The sequence below is a fragment of the Pocillopora damicornis genome, chromosome 5, assembly GCF_964200805.1.
Source record: "Pocillopora damicornis chromosome 5, jaPocDami1.2, whole genome shotgun sequence".
Taxonomy (NCBI): domain Eukaryota; kingdom Metazoa; phylum Cnidaria; class Anthozoa; order Scleractinia; family Pocilloporidae; genus Pocillopora; species Pocillopora damicornis.
This window is the reverse complement of record NC_142674.1, coordinates 17,220,917-17,237,861: the sequence shown is the minus strand read 5'-3', so window position 1 is coordinate 17,237,861 and position 16,945 is coordinate 17,220,917. Positions and strand designations below refer to the sequence as shown.

Genomic DNA, 16,945 nt, shown 5'->3' with positions numbered 1-16,945 from the left:
TCGACTTGTTTGTAGCAATTTTATTAAGTCAGTGACAATCATTACGCTAATAACTATTAAGTGCCGCTCTCGCTAAGAACGGTCCTCTCAACTTCCCGTCGGGAAAAAGTTTTCTTTTATTTTTTGCCCATGGAAAGGGTTTAGGACACATGTCTCAAAAATAGTTTAGTTGTTCTCCAATTCTCTTTATTTGGGTCCCTAGAAGCCAAAAATGATTTTTGGCTAGTACACCCGTGTGGACAGCGAGCGAAAGTGTAAATTTCACAGATTTTGTCCAGCGCGCAGCGACTGCAATAATATAGCTCACGCAATTCTATCTTACTACAAGTTACAAGGTGCCTTAAATCAGTTCAGTGAGAAAATATGGAAACTTCAGCAGAAGTATTTTTCATACAACTCTTCTTCATTCATAGGCGGCCCAAGCTCACGTCTCGAGAAAAAGCCAACGATGAATTCATGAACGCGTCACGCGTTGTGTGACTCGGTGTTAAGTTACGGGAGGAACCGTTGAAAATTTGAACACGTTATAAGGCATAGTATGGGGAACGACATATAGTCGATTTACAACGATAAATATTTCGAAATCTGAATATTTTACACGTAAAATCAATAAAAACTTACTCATGCCCTGTGTATCCGTCGTAGTTTCTAGCGATTTCTGCTGTTTTAAGCTTGCTTTACCATCACTGTTAACCATGTCAAAAGACGAAGTCAAGGCTGCACACTCCGATTTCGACCTTGGTCCACGCGGAGGTGATTTGCGCCCCGAAAATCCTCCCGATCGGCATTTTTCTCAGCCACACTTTACGATCTAAGATCGCTGCACCCTGGGACATGTCTCAATACCAAAACTTCACGCGCATTTCGCTGGAAACGAGTGTTTTCTACCTGAATTTCCAAGTTCGCTTCTTTCTGGTTATGCTTTGAACACGAAGACTGGACACGGCCGCGTAAAAGACTTGGGTACGAGGTCAATTTTCTCTCTACCGCGAGTGGTACGGTCGATTAATGTACAATACTTACCCCATCCCCACAGAGGCACCTCGCCTTAACCTATTGTGCTAATCAACCAATCAGACAGCGAGTCCAAAGTAAAACGGATAAACAACGTACAAAATTTGAATATTCTGCGGGGTTTTCTGTGAGCATCTAAGCTTCGATTATTTTCGCGAAAATGCTATCGAAGAGGAAGAGATGCGGTGAAATTAACGGCGAAGCGAATCAGAAGGTTAAGAGTGGCAAAGTTTCAAGATGAAAATCCTAATATTTCATTTTGGGAACTTTACTGATAAAATCACGGGTGAAAAGCTTATATTAATAGAGAACAAATTTCCTAGTGCGAACCTAGGATAAATATTTAGGTATCATAACTTTTCGCAAGTTTGACGTCGGAATCCGATACGAATATTAGTTTTTCCTACACGTAGATTTCTTGTGAAATTCATGGAGAGGTGAAATATTTCGCCACCTGAAATTGACTGTAATTAAAGCGAACGTTGTACGTGAAGTCTTACATACCGCAATGTAAATACCATTGTCCACATGATGTCCTAACGTCGATTGCATCTACCCTTCCATGCATGGCCTATCAAACTACAATGTTTTGCCAGTTGATGTCACTAGACTTCTGGAAAAATGGAAAAACCCTCAAGATTCGACTCACTCATGAATTACTCATGATCTACCCTCCTAATTTACGTTGGAGTAAATGTCTATTTAGTCACCGGAAATCCATTGTAAAGGACAATAAAAATTTCGATTAGCTCGCAGATTGTCAAATGAAGTTCATTGTGTTAGCGTTCATAATTTTCCTTCCTGTGAAAACTCGTTCTTTGTAATATTCAGTAGAGTAGTTTGGTGGTTACTGGCATTTCGTCGATATGAGCGTTCGCTTATCGCACGGACAGGCGGAGGTAGTACGCTTGGCTTGTAAGGGTCATAACTTTTTGGTGACTGGCCAAGGGGGAACTGGTAAGTCTACTGTTGTAAGGGAAATCATAAGCAATCTTCAAGCGGCTGGAAAAAAGGTTTCTGTGGTATGTTCCAGTGGTATAGCATGCACAGTGTACGATCCTGGTGTCGCTTCTACCGTGCATTCCTATTATGGATTGGGAATTGCAGACCTATCATGGGAACAGCTGGTAGAACGATCCACAAAAAATTGCGCTGTCATTGAACGTGTCAAAAAGGCAGATGTATTGATTTGGGACGAAGCCAGTTTGTCAAGCCAGCGAATGCTCGAATTGGTCAATGCGATACACCATCGTCTGAGCGACTTTCATTGTAATCGACCTTTTGGGGGTAGGCAAGTCATTTTAGTTGGAGAGTTCCTCCAATTACGCCCAGTTCCAAATGTTTATGATGAGGGTATGTTCATGTTCCATTCGCCGATCTATCAAAGTGCCATAACGCACCGCTACGAACTGACTACTGTTCTTCGACAAGAAAACAAAGAGTTTCTCGATGCACTGAAAGAAATCAGGGTTGGTCAGTGTAGCGAAAAGAACTTTGAATATATCAACTCCCTTTCAAGATCCCTCGAGATATCAAAAGACGAGATGAGCCACATCTATTTCAAAAGGTTACCGGTAGCATTACATAATCGCCTGGCCTTACAGGATCTCCCTTTCCCTGAGTACACCTTCGAGGCTGAGCACACCGATCAAACTCAAGGCATGGACTGGCCGGGTTCTTCAGTGTTGCACCTAAGGCCCGGCTGTCCGGTTATGCTAGTGTGGAATTTAAACGAAAAATTAAGAAACGGTAGTCGAGGAATCTTTGAGGAGTGTGTTGGAGATAGGCTGCAAGTTTCATTTTCGGGCGTTGGTTCTATTACGATCGAAAGGCAAACGTGGTTTCAAAGGAACAAGCAAGGAAATGTATTAGGCAGTATTTGCCAGTTTCCGATTGTGTTGGCTTACGCTGTGACTTGTCACAAGTCGCAGGGGTTGACTCTATCTGCAGCCGTCGTCCACTGCTCCAAGGAATTTGTACCAGGACTAACATACGTGGCACTATCACGAGTAAAGGATCCACAGAATCTCCAAGTTTTAAACTTCAGATCAAAAAGCTTGCTCCCGCCTAGCTCTCGAGTTTTACGTGAATGTTCAACTGACCTCGGACAGCTAGAAGAAGATCTAAAATGTTGTCGTAATCAAGATCTATCACAAGAGTTATTTGAAGTTCACGACAGATTTTCCCTGGAGGAAAATGATTGCGATGAGACGTGCACTTTTCCAGAGGAACTTAGCGATGGGCCTGTTGCTTCTTATTTCGAGAGAGACGATGATGCACCCGTAACGGACATTGTCCAGGTTTATGACGCATTGTTGAAGCCCAATTCGGAACTATGGAGCCCTCCATCCTCTGTTGACATTAAAAAAATTCTTGCGTCAATGAAAATTGCAAAGCCGTTGAATGAGTTTGCAGGGGACAAAAACAGTTGTATCAAGTTGTTGGAAGAAGATCTTCGAGACAAGACAGCAGCTTTTGTCAATCTTTTATGGTTTCATTTCCATGAAATTTTTAAAGAACACATTATCGAAAACCCTGATGAGGTCATTGTAAACATCTCACGCGCAGGTTTCACGGGCTGCACTACTAAACTTCACAAGTTCCTCATTTCACCTCTCTTCCATGAATATGTCAGAGGTCTTTTTAACAGCACACATGTGAGCCGCCCAGAAAGGACCACTGCCACAGAGATCGGAACGACGTTGTTTGAAAAGTTCCTTGGCCAGTTGGTAAACGTCATTTCCCACTCTATCGATGAAGAAAGGCAAGAGCCGATCAGATTAGATGTTTCTGAAATGACCGATCCGGGAAAGGCCAAAATCAGACATGTTGGTGGGTGGGCAATCAGGATGACCCTTGAAGCTGAAAGGCGGTATGCCAGAGATAACATGCACACCAAAGATGCACGAACACTAAGCAAAGTTCAAGAACACGTATCAAGCTGTGACCTAATCGAGGAAGTTCTTCTCGTGCCCTATGAAGAACTCAAGGAAAAATCAAAGCATCTGGAAACATTAGCAGTCACAGAAGCTCGACAGTTTAGAGAAAGAGGACTTGTCCATATTTCTGATGAGTGTTACATGTTTTTCATGCGCATGGAACAGCTTCGAGTGGATTTGATGAATTCCAAGAAACTTCAACAATTCAAAGAACATCTTATAACGAATGCCTACGAAGAGATGGTGAATAACAAGGAATTAGAAAACCTCTGGATAACTTGTTTCCCCTCAGATGATGCTTGTAAAAGAAAGGTAGCTATGACATGAAATAATACTTTTTCTAACGGTTCTATCATTCCTCAAAGCTCGTATTAATTTAGGAGTTAAGATTATAGGCCACATTTGAAACTTAAATACGAAACCTGCTTGAAGATCCTTGGTAATAGCATCTGGAACACTTTTCCCATTTGATTTTCAGGAAATTGTCGAAAACATAAGAAAAAAAGTCATTCAGCGTTACGTCAAAATGGGCGGGTGCCAATATCTCCGCGACTACAGAATGGCACGACGCCTTCAAAAAACTGCAGAGCTGAGGAAAAGAGTAATGGAGCGAAACAAGAGGCACTCCCAGAAAAATGACAGAATTCCATTTCAGGTAAATAATGCATAAATACTCGCAGTTGGCAACGTACCATACCACTTGCGCCTGCGAATAAACAGCAGATATGCTCTCTCTTTAAGATTTCGCAGGTGGTGATTCTGTATGTGTCGGATTCTGTGGGCAATGTTAGTTCTGTTTTGGAGAACATTGATCTGTTGGATCGAAAGAAAGTGATTCATCACAACTGCTTCGTTCTTGCTGGTAATTACGTTGAATAAGGGACAAAAATGGGGCAATTATCAGGCCTCGTGTGTGAAATTTGATTATTTATTGCTTTTAAGTGAATGCTACGTTAGCATTTAAAAACTCCGATAAACCTTGAAGGAAATCATTAGAAAGCTCAAATTTTAATACATGAAGCACTGTTCCAACAGAAATATTTGTAATTTTAATCATGATTTACATACAGTTATCCAAGGTTAGCAAATCTCTCTCCGTGTTTTCCATATATTCCTAAGGTTCACAGAGATAAGAACAAGTACTGACTCTTAACAGGGATACTGTCGAATATGCTACCTAGTTCCAACATATACTCATATTGCAGGATATACAAAGGGACCCTTCTCCTGCAAAAGCTATTTCCAATGGTAGACTTATTGGATTTGCAGAAAAACATAATCACAATGGTCTGACTGCCACTTTTACGAGGCTCCAGTTAATCCAGCTTTGTGAAGCATATGGAGTTCCCCATGTTAGCCGACTGAACAAGACTACCATCGGCCAAAGGCTGGCGCTAGCCATTACTTCCAGAAGAGGCATGTTAGTCCCCTCTGCAGTAGACTCCCGACAGTACACTGTTGTTAGTAGCGAAATGGATGCAGCAACGGGAAGAGTTTGTTTGAGGTTATCTTCAGTGTCCAGACAGTGTTCCCAAATATCAGGTACACATACTCGGCTTATAGAAAATCTTGTCTTTTTCTTATCAGTCCTTTCCTCTGCTTAAAACTTGAGCTCAGCAAGGAGGATAATGTGTGTACATTTGAAAGTAGCTGGTGCTTGCTTGAATGCCCAAAGGGCATAGGTTTCAAGAGGTGTGCAGTGGTGCACTCCGAAAAATTTTTAACAAATGTGGCTGGAGATAATGTGATGACTGATAACATGAAATATTTCCTGAAAACAGATCAAGGGGATCCATGTAGTACAGTCTAATCAAGTAATAACTCCCATTCCACAATTTTTTTTTTTCACAGAGGAACCAACTGTCTAGTGTAGTAGTGGAAAATATATTCTTAAAAAGGTGAGTAGTGTTGTTTCAGAGTTTTTTCTAGTCATTGTTGAGCACAGTTATTATGTTCATGTTTATTTAAGTGTGGAGAATTTTAAAACAAGAGTTTATTTCAAAAAGGACATGTGTCATTGCCAAATATATGAAGGTTTGGCTCCATTAAGCTAGCTTTTCACATCAAATTTGAAAGTACTGGAACAAATACTCTTCTAAATTAAGTTAATAGGTATTAACAAAGAAAAGTAAAGTTATTTTAAGATGAAATTTGTGAAATCGCAAACAAACTGATCAATGCCTCTCTAATACTAATTATTTAGGCAAATGAAGTTATTATAAATATAAATAAATAAATAAATACAAGTGCATCTACCTTACTACAAGCAATGAAAGTGACTACCAAAACATGAGAACACATTAACTGGCCACAAGACATTCATTTACAAAACCAAACAATTAGTGTAAATTATTCATTCAATTACTGTTCATTAAATTACTAAATTACGAAGATTTTTGGGGTATGTACAAGCAACAAGCAGAGTCAGTTATTGAGTGTACTCCAACATTGCTTTTTCTGCTGATAACTGTTTGTCCAAATCGAATTGAATTCTGTGTTGATTGTTGCTGATTGTATGTTGGATTATTGTTTTGACCATTGCAAGATCTTACTTGACAAAAGTGGTTTTCCACACAATCCTGATTAACAATGGCTGGCTTAATGCATGAATGTGGGAAATACTGGAGTTTTACTTTTACCAGGGCATGGAAGCCAAGGCACATTGATTGTATATCGAACCACAATTTACTAGAGATAAAGGATGAATTGTCATCTGAGCTCTTCTCTCTCCAATCCAACATAAAAGAATAAAAACTGTTCAACTTTTTCAGCCTGATGTCCCTGATGTTTCTTATTGGACGTTTCGAGTTGAACAAGTCAACTATTTCTGCAGTGTGCTGCAGGAGCCGAAGTGCAGAGTCAATGGGGGTTCCATTGTCGAGCTCTTGGCCTTCCATGGAGGCTATAATGTGATCTCGATAACTCTATTAAAAAAAAACAAAACAAAACAAAAAATTACCGCAACCTAAATTACTAAGAATTATTAAGAATGCGAGGAAATAAGATATGTGGCTGAAAATTGGTTAGGATTTATTACCAGTATTTTGACTGTGGCCTTGTTTCAGGAAATGGGGAATGAAAAAAACAAGCATTTGACCAGTAAATAGTTTACTTGTAGGAAACCATCATTTATCTTTATAATGCTAACCTGCATCATGAAAAGCATTTTTTTGTCAAGAACATCTTCTGCCAAGTGATTTCTCATCCTTGAAGCAGGATCCAACTCAATGTGGCTGAGTGTAAGCCTTTCGTGCAGTGGAAGGGAAAAACGGGATTGATCCCAATGGAAAGCATCTTTCCACTGCCTCCAGACTATACTTTTGCCTCCAATCTTCAAGCACCTTGGTTTCTTTGATTGGTTGCTTTTCTCGATGTTGTTGCGAATTTTCTTGAAATTATGCTATAAAATTCAAGAAATTTATCTTTAAGTAGTGGTTGAATGACATAACATCAGACAGGGAAAAGTACATGTACATTTACAAACTTAAGATCAATCACAGAGGAGACACCCAATTGGATAAATTTATGGATTTATGTAAGTTATTGGCAAGTGAAGAGTAGCATTTTACCTTGCAATCCATGATAAACACCATAGGATCTCCTGTGTGTAGATTTCTTGTGGCGAAGTTGCTGGCTGCAGGGTCTTCCTCAAAATGCAGTTTGATAAACTGGCGATTGCAATCAGCACCATCAAGGATACACCAATATATACTATTAAAAGAAGACTTTGAAGTTAATCAGTTGCATTTTATCTATTTTTATTTTGACTGAGTCTTATATTATGCTTCTGTATTCCTTTTTTAGGTTGTGAATGCTGCATCAGTTGTAGCCAATTCACAAACTGCCACTACATGTGTGATCTTCATTATGAAATACACTTCAAATGGTATGAATTGTTATGCCTGCTAGACATCTGTTGACATCTATTATTATTATTATCTTTTTTTTACTCAACTTGTACTTGTTGATGAAAGTTAAGTAGGCTCTAGTAGAATAGGTTTTAAGTTGGAAATTTAGATACACTACTATTTATCAATACAATCCACTACTTTTATGAAACATTTTAGAGGAAATTCTTTGGGTATCCATGTCAAAGTAATACATATTAGCAATAGTAAAGCTTGCCATATAATTTTTCTTTTCTCACATCTGCTCAATTAGCTGGTAGTCATTAACTTAGGAAAGGGCATATTGTATAAATAGTTAATTACCTGAATCCTGTTTCTGTCATCTTCTGTACTCCCTTCCAAAACTGTAAATAGAGGTCTGTTGGGGAGCAGTGCCCTGAAGGAAATTGGGCAATTGGGAATCGAAATCCACAATCACTCAGGAAAATGAACTGCAGCACATGTGTGGCGAGTGAGGGCTTGGCATTACCTGTAAGGTTAACAGGTACATTTTACACTCTGCAGTTACAAAGTTAGGACAAAAAGATATTTTGTTTACTTGGATAATGCTGAAAAGATTTTGTGGTCATATCAGTATACAAATCTCACCTAGTATTTTCTCCATGTGATCATGGGCTTCTCCCAATTCCACAAACCCAACAAGTTTGTGTTTTCCGTTTCTCATTACCATTTCAAGATTTTCCTGAAAATTTATATAGAAATGTATGTTAGAACTTATAACTAGCACAACAACAAAATGGGTTTATGAATCTTGCAATTCAGAGTGCATTTTTCCCAAGGTATAATCAAAAAATCATCACAACTGTTTTTTTTTTTAGATTTGCCTTCTATAAAACAGAGCATTTTCAAAAATCTATCAGCCTAATAATGCACCTGAATTTTCATCTCATCGATTACAAATCCTCCCCAGTAGTCTTCCTCTTTGAGGTTTCTTGCTTTTGCCTCCATCAAGCACCATTCCAATATCTCAGTATTCCACCCATCTTGTTGTTGGACTCTGTTTTTATACATCCTTATAATGAAAACATGGAAAAATGTGTTAGACTTAGTTTTCAGATGTAAATTTTTTTTTTTTTTTTAATGAAACCTAGACATAGACATTGACACTTGCCTGATTGTCTTGTTACTTGGCAACTTGATGAACTGCCTTAATGGGTCAAGAACATGTGGGTTCTTGGTATATAAATCTATACACAAGCGGATAATCCTATAATAAAGCCAAAAAGAATTTAAATGAAAAGAAAAAACATTGAATAATATTACTTTATATCACTATCAATGATCTTTCATTTTTTGGTAAAGCAACTTTAGATGTTAAAAAAGGTATACATTGGATGTTAATCAGTATTCCCCTTTTTTTTTTTTTTGGTTGCTTTAATTCCTGCTTCAAGGGACAGTTTTGGGTTTCTTATTCCCTTTGGATTGTTGATAACTTGAAGCATAGGTCCATGTAACTCTAAATTATTCCTCACCCTTTGAGGATGCATCAAAAGTAAAGAGGTGAGGGAACTTACTTAGGATGCCACCTGTGACCATTCTTGCCAGCAGTCTGAATATTTTTTTTCTGTTGTTCCCAGAGGCATTCCATTTCTTTGGGAATATTTTCTTTTTTTGTGGCCCAGAACATTGAATCGAGGTCTGCATTATCCTCTTCATCAACCACCAAAGCTTCGCTGTCATATTTGCTGCGCCAATATCTCTCCCTCTCCTCTGCATGTTTTCTTCTCGCTTGTTCCTGAGCGACTTGGTCCACCAATTCCTCTCTAGACAGGAACCGTTTGTTGCATTTGGGAGGAATGACCTGCCTGTTAGAAATTCGTTTTTGACGCCGTCTGTTGAGACTAAAGAGCGTGCGACAATTAAGGCATTGACTGGTGGCCCCAGACTTGCAGACCACTAGACAAAGGTCAGAAAACACTCTCGTTTCTGGCTCCTTGGAACAATCTGCAAGGTCCTGAAGCTGGCCTGTTGTGTATGGGGATAGGGTAACAACTGCTTCACCCTTTTCCAGAACAAATCCAAGGCAGATGGGTAGGTTTTCCAACCATTGCAATAGGCAGGGGATTTGCCCAGGAAATGCTGGAGTTGTGCTTCCATAATTTCTCAAAACAGACTCCAAATCAACAAAAGAACCATGAGATCTAATGGTGTAGCTTGCCTGAAAAGATTGAGACAACTTCACCGACAAGTCCAGGGTCAGACGCTGAGAATTGTAGTCCATTTTTTCACGTCTAGAAAAAATGTAATGTCCTGGGGCGACACATTCCCTTGTCCAGGTTTGGGGAATTGAAATTTCTTCCAGAGTGAAACCCAACGATTTTCCGATACCACCTTCGGACCTTCTAATATTTAAGTACGCAGCCTTGCGATCGCTTCGTGGTCCACGTTTCACGTGCTTGACTCTTTCACCCCAGAGATCTTTTATGATTTCGCCTAACGTAATTTTCGAAAACGAAGTTAACGATTCGCTATTCTCTTTGTCAGCCACACTGTGGCTGATCACGTCCCTAGCAAAGGTAAGGCTACCTTCAGCATATTCATAATTTGAAATGAACCTGCAACGAAGGAAAATTATATATTTTAAACTGAATTGAATGGATACTGAAATAAACTACACATGCGGACATTCAATTTGTATACCAAAGAAAGCGTTCGGATTTCGACTCACCAAAATTTCCAATAGTGCAAACTTGAAACTTTGCCACTCTTTACTCTCTTCTGATTCGCTTCGCCGTTAATTTCACCGCATCTCTTCCTCTTCGATAGCATTTTCGCGAAAATAATCGAAGCTTAGATGCTCACAGAAAACCCCGCAGAATATTCAAATTTTGTACGTTGTTTATCCGTTTTACTTTGGACTCGCTGTCTGATTGGTTGATTAGCACAATAGGTTAAGGCGAGGTGCCTCTGTGGGGATGGGGTAAGTATTGTACATTAATCGACCGTACCACTCGCGGTAGAGAGAAAATTGACCTCGTACCCAAGTCTTTTACGCGGCCGTGTCCAGTCTTCGTGTTCAAAGCATAACCAGAAAGAAGCGAACTTGGAAATTCAGGTAGAAAACACTCGTTTCCAGCGAAATGCGCGTGAAGTTTTGGTATTGAGACATGTCCCAGGGTGCAGCGATCTTAGATCGTAAAGTGTGGCTGAGAAAAATGCCGATCGGGAGGATTTTCGGGGCGCAAATCACCTCCGCGTGGACCAAGGTCGAAATCGGAGTGTGCAGCCTTGACTTCGTCTTTTGACATGGTTAACAATGATGGTAAAGCAAGCTTAAAACAGCAGAAATCGCTAGAAACTACGACGGATACACAGGGCATGAGTAAGTTTTTATTGATTTTACGTGTAAAATATTCAGATTTCGAAATATTTATCGTTGTAAATCGACCATATGTCGTTCCCCATACTATGCCTTATAACGTGTTCAAATTTTCAACGGTTCCTCCCGTAACTTAACACCGAGTCACACAACGCGTGACGCGTTCATGAATTCATCGTTGGCTTTTTCTCGAGACGTGAGCTTGGGCCGCCTGTGCTTCATTCGACCTTTATTTGCATGTCAAAATTCACCAATTTGTACCAAAGAATTCTCAAAATGCAGGCGTTAATCGGGCTAAAAGATTGCCACAGAACCATGGGTATATCGGTAGCTTTCATCCACCAACATCTTAAAGACAACGCAAATCCACGTGTTTGCTTAATTGCGCTCTTGTGAATGATCGTTTGCATAATTCTGAAACTCGACCAAGATCTCCTTTTGACCGATCAAACTTCGTTTGTTTATCCTCTACGTTGAGGATTTCAGGTTTTCATAACAACTGAATGAAGAATAGATGCCGAGTTGTCCTAAAACGTTGCGTAAACGTGATCGGTCGTAACGCTTGCGCGCTTGCGTGACTTACAAAGTAGACAAAGGTGATCGGAAGGCGCCTTCGAGATAGTTTTCATTGAAATATCTGGTCGTGAACTACGCACAGTGTGGAGAAGATCAAAATTAAAGAATAAAATTTGTCACTCTAGTCATTAGAGACATATCGCGTCGCTTAAAAGGGCCCACAAACAAGTCGAAATACGTTACAGTTTTATTTACCAAAACAACATGCATACACTCGGAAAGAATTTTCGCATTTTCGCCCGAGATTGTGCACACGGAACGCGATGAACTAGCCCTCCTTTCTAAAAATCTTTTTCCATCATTAATGATTTTACGGTATTATGGACCACAACGGTTTTGACCAACAAACTCGACGTTTCTCTACGACCATCAAAATCAACTGGACAAACCCAGCATGATGTATTGCGTGACGTGATCGTGCAATTTTTCCCTTGTCAGATGACCAACATCGAAGAACCAAAATTTGATAATGTAATGAATTAGAATCAAAAGCTATTAAAATGGACTTACGAATTTCAAATTTTTTACTGAGTATCTTATCTTTTAAAATATTTGCTTGATTCATAGAAAGCAAAGATTGTTGTGGCTGCGGGTATTTCAGCCCTGATTTCTATGAGTACAAGCTAAGCTTGTTTTGGTCCGGTCATTTTGGCCTCGAAACGGAAAACAAAACAGATATTTATATGTTCTAAGCATGGGAACAGCTGGAAAACACTGGAAATGTAGTAAAAGTACTTTTGAGCATCCAGAGCACAATGGAAAAAGTGAGGTAGTGTAAGGGGACTGAGTGTTCCACGCCATTTGTCGTAAAAACTACCACCAGCTTGTTATTGAATTGACTAAAATTTATCAAGAAGGCTTTTACTTTCTTTTGTTGCAAAACTCGTGGGTTTTAGAACTTTCAAACGACGTACGATAAATCCTGGCAACTAGAATTTGAGTCCATTAGCAAAATATGCTGGCTGGTCTCATGAGCAAAGCAAGCCTTGACGAAAAAAATTGACAGCATTGAAATTTTTAAAAAATGCAAAAATCGAGACAACAATTTGTCATGACAATTTTTCCTTTGATTTTGTTAGGAGAATTCTGGTTTTGTCAACACGTGCAGATAGCCCAGAGAGGCCCTTACGAATCAATTTTTAGCTAGCATTCGAGAAATTGAAAATATATTACTCGTGTGATCCGACTACAACTATAATTCCGAAAACTTCGAAAACATCTCTAGTCAGTCTGGCTTTCTTTCACGGCTTCACATTTTCCCTTTTGCTCTGGGTGCCAACAAGTACTTTCACCGCATTTCCAATGTTTCCGAAAGTGTTCCGATGTGTAAAACATTTCGATAACTGTTTTATTTTTTCCATATCGGGACCAAAATGACCGGACCAAAACAAACTTAACTTGTACTCGAGGATTTGGCTGGATAGCTGGTAGTACTTCAAATGAATCGATACGACGTCTCGGAATTCCGGGACAGAAATCAGGGCTGAAATACCCGCGGCCACAACAATCTTTGCTTTTCATGAATCAAGTAAACATTAAAAGATAAGATTTTCAGTAAAATGTAAAATTCTTCAGTCCATTTTAATAACCTTCGATTCCAATGCGTTACATTAACTAATTTTGGTTCCGCGATGTTAGTCGTTTATCAAGGGAAAAATTGCACCATCACGTCACGCAATACATTTGTATAAAGGGGGGCTAGTTCATCGCGTTCCGTTTGCAAAATCTCGGGAGAAACTGCAAGAATTCTCTCTGAGTGTATGCGTGTTGTTTTGGTAAATAAAACTGTAACGTATCTCAACTTGTTTGTGGGCCTTTTTAAATAACGCGATATGTCTCTTGTGACTAGAGTGCCAAACTTTATTCTTTAATTTTGATCTTCTCCACACTGCGCGTAGTTCATGACCAGATATTTCAACGAAAATTATCTCGAAGGCGCCTTCCCGATCACCTTTGTCTATTTTGTAAGTCACGCAAGCGCGCAAGCGTTACGACCGATCACGTTTACGCAACGTTTTAGGACAACTCGGCATCTATTCTTCATTCAGTAGTTATGAAAACCTGAAATCCTCAACGTAGAGGATAAACAAATGAAGTTTGATCGGTCAAAAGGAGATCTTGGTCGAGTTTCAGAATTATGCAAACGATCATTCACAAGAGCGCAATTAAGCAAACACATGGATTTGCGTTGTCTTTAAGATGTTGGTGGATGAAAGCTACAGTTATACCCATGGGTTTGTGGCAATCTTTTAGCCCGATTAACGCCTGCATTTTGAGAACTCTTTCGTACAAATTGGTGAATTTTGACATGCAAATAAAGGTCGAAGCGAAGGATCTCCTCTGATCACGCTTGTATGAAAAATATTTCTGCTGAAGTTCCCATGTTTTCTCATTGAACTGATTAAAGGCACCTTGTAACTTGTAGCAAGATAGAATTGCGTGAGCTATATTATTGCAGTCGCTGCGTGCTGGACAAAATCTGTGAAATTTACACTTTCGATCGCTGTGCACACGGGTGTACTGGCCAAAAATCATTTTTGGCTTCTTGCGACCCAAAAAACGAGAATTGGAGAACAACTAAACTATTTTTGAGACATTTGTCTTAAACACTTTCCATGGGCAAAAAAAGGAAAGAAGACTTTTTCCCGAAGGGTAGTCGAGAGGACCACTCCTAGCGAAAGCGGCACTTAAGCAACCCAAACATTACTTTCTTTCTGATTTGTCAAATGGGGGATAATGCACCAGATTAAAACGAAAGTGAAGAAAAAATATTAAAGAAAGTAAAGGCACTAAAGTATGTATCAACCAAAAACTACAAACAGTCAATAAAACTCGATTATCAATCACGAACAGGCAGGCAACTCTCGTGCCTCGTTTCACTTGTTGAGCAGTGTCAATCTGGATATTCCATTTGTCTCGCGTAATTTAAATGTAAGAGAAACCATTTAATTTATACCAATTTACTTAGACGTTTACCATTATCTTTATCAATGACAAGATAAAACTATTAGACAACGAAAACGTTACTTACAATCTGATTTGACAAGTGGGGGCCAATGCACCAGATTAAAAGGAAAAACAAGAAAACCAATCAAGAAAGTAAACGCTTTAGGGCAAAAACTACAATTAGTTTATAACAAATAATTATCAAATGCAACACGAAAAAGATATATCTCACTATTTATGCGTTTTGTATCGCAAAGTGCTCTTTAATAATCGGGGCGTGGTACCCTCAATTAAATAAAAAGGAAAAAGAAACAGAAGGTGGAAGGTAAAAAAGCGAAAGAAAGACTAAATTTAATTAGTAAAACCCAGATATCGATGAAAAATAGTGATTTGAATTTCGGCCCTTTAAAGCGAAGTGTACTAGTACCATATGGGAAGCATTCTTTTTTTTATTTCATTGGAAAGTCCCATCGGCTATTTTGATATCTACAAAGTAGATAAAACTTATCCCCAATAACGATTCAAACTGTAACAGAAATGTTACATACAGCCTAATTTTTAAAAGTTGCCCAAATGAAAGGGAAAAGAAATAGAAAAAAAATAAGGGAATTAGAAAATGATATAAAACAAACTAAAGAGAAAAAAAATTGTAATCACGCCTTACTCTTCGAGAATTAAAAGAGAAACATTACGAACCGTCCAGTTTGAGTTTCTTCGTACACACGAAACAGAAAAGAGATATACAAATCAGTAAAAAAAAAAAAAGGAAGATGTACAAAGCATCTAAAGACTGGACCTAAACTCGACTTTGAATTTATAGTGACACTATGTCAAAAGCAAAGACAAGAAAGTTGGAACTTACCTCCGGCTGGTGTGTCCATCATATTCATGGTGGCACAGAAATGAGAAAAAAAATAATAGATAAATAGAAAACAGCAAACTAACTGAAACGGGATTCCTACCAATTTTTTCAAAATCCGAGAAAAAGCGAGAGTGAAATCTTCTTGAACGCATTAGACTGTACCACCCATCTCGAGAAATAAAGGACAAACATGACGAACCGTCGAGTTTAGATAGCTTATTTTGTACAAAGCATCTTAAGACTGGACATCAGCTTGACTTCGAAATTATACAAACACTGATAAAAGACATATAAAAGAAAACTGGCACTTACGCCTTTCTAATGACTCCATCGTGTACATGAAAATACAGGAAAGAAAATAAAAATAATTAATAAATAAACAAAACAACCCTAAAAACAAACAAACTAAGGCAGAAATAATTCCTTCTAATATATATTCGAATTACGAGGAAAAGGAGAATGAAATCGTCATGGATGCTTAGACATTACCACCCACTTCGAGAAAAAAAAAGTGACGAATATCAAGTTTTACAAACTTTTCATGCACAAAATGAAATAAAACGCCTTGACATTTAATCCAACTCATTGGATTCATCCCAAAGGGCTCAACATAATTTTATCGCGGAGAAGGCTGAAATGCGTTTGAGTTAGTCAAACGGATATTGATCATAAAGATCAAATGAATCAATTCTGTCCAAACTGGTCCTTCTCCCACACCAGGCCTGGATTCAAATTGTGCTGCTTATAAAAGAACGCTTGTGGTCGAATAGTACGCTGGACTTCTTAGACAGTGAGACTCAAAAGTAGGGAAAAAAGAGAAATACTTTATTTACTTACGTTCTGTAGTCCAACGCAGATTTCAAAGGGTGAAAAGATGAGGAGAAATATTTTGACAAGTTACTCTTTGCTTAAGAATACATTTTGTATTATTGCTTGCTTAATATTTTCGCCTGATTCGGAACCATAACAATAACAAAGACACTAGCAATGACACGCAACGAGGTGCACGAGCAGATCGTCAATTGTCACTGTCGCTTGATAAAACGAATCCTTAATTCAACCGTTAACAAAAAAGCCAAAGCAAAAAAAAAATGTGGTCATTTGATTGCCCACCGAAACATAGTCAGCTGCCAAAGGACACTTTTTGGATTAGTCATTGTGCAAACTAAAACAATTTTAATATTTTATGACATGCTGAGTACGCTTAAAACCATGAAGAGAAAAGATATCATTATCGAGTAGTTCTTAAAGAAGAATCTAACATGTATTTATCAACACGACTAGCATTCAGGGGAGCTGTAAGAAGAAGTATTTCCCAAGGAGGCTAATTAATGCGAAAGAGGTACTAAACTAAGCGAAGGACTCCACTAAGTGAATAGTT

The 16,945-nt window shown here is 38.7% G+C and overlaps 2 protein-coding genes and 1 long non-coding RNA gene across 4 annotated transcripts; 1 reads left to right on the top strand and 2 right to left on the bottom strand.

Annotated features, from left to right (window-relative positions):
• Nucleotides 1-1,261: 1,261 nt before the first annotated feature.
• Nucleotides 1,262-4,744, bottom strand: LOC149045698 (uncharacterized). The gene is made up of 2 exons (XR_016186906.1): nt 4,646-4,744; nt 1,262-4,183 (listed from the first exon to the last, which is right to left on the bottom strand). It is a non-coding gene; the product is annotated as an uncharacterized LOC149045698 (long non-coding RNA).
• On the top strand, nt 1,881-9,140 carry LOC149045697 (uncharacterized). Of its 2 annotated transcripts, none has more exons than XM_089207413.1 (4): nt 1,881-4,608; nt 5,159-5,495; nt 5,805-5,851; nt 7,758-9,140. In XM_089207413.1, the coding sequence occupies exon 1, from the start codon at nt 1,881-1,883 to the stop codon at nt 4,278-4,280; it is 2,400 nt and encodes a 799-aa protein (XP_089063539.1). In that variant the 3' UTR covers nt 4,281-4,608; nt 5,159-5,495; nt 5,805-5,851; nt 7,758-9,140. The 2 variants fall into 2 exon arrangements, 1 of the variants encoding a protein (XP_089063539.1); XR_016186903.1 differs by lacking the exon at nt 1,881-4,608 and adding an exon at nt 4,673-4,815.
• On the bottom strand, nt 5,457-11,399 carry LOC113665030 (uncharacterized). The gene is made up of 9 exons (XM_089207412.1): nt 10,530-11,399; nt 9,376-10,416; nt 8,973-9,068; nt 8,735-8,873; nt 8,450-8,543; nt 8,165-8,330; nt 7,523-7,664; nt 7,102-7,353; nt 5,457-6,877 (listed from the first exon to the last, which is right to left on the bottom strand). The coding sequence occupies exons 1-9, from the start codon at nt 10,628-10,630 to the stop codon at nt 6,338-6,340; spliced, it is 2,571 nt and encodes an 856-aa protein (XP_089063538.1). The 5' UTR covers nt 10,631-11,399; the 3' UTR covers nt 5,457-6,337.
• Between the last annotated feature and the right edge of the window lie 5,546 nt (nt 11,400-16,945).

Coding starts and splice junctions, on each gene's coding strand:
- LOC149045697 (XM_089207413.1), top strand. CDS start 1,881: ATGAGCGTTCGCTTATCGCACGGACAGGCGGAGGTAGTACGCTTGGCT.
- LOC113665030 (XM_089207412.1), bottom strand. CDS start 10,630: ATGCTATCGAAGAGGAAGAGATGCGGTGAAATTAACGGCGAAGCGAAT. Junction 9,069..9,375: donor GGTCACAGGTGGCATCCTAA/GTAAGTTCCCTC, acceptor GCTTTATTATAG/GATTATCCGCTTGTGTATAG. Junction 8,544..8,734: donor TCGATGAGATGAAAATTCAG/GTGCATTATTAG, acceptor ATAAATTTTCAG/GAAAATCTTGAAATGGTAAT.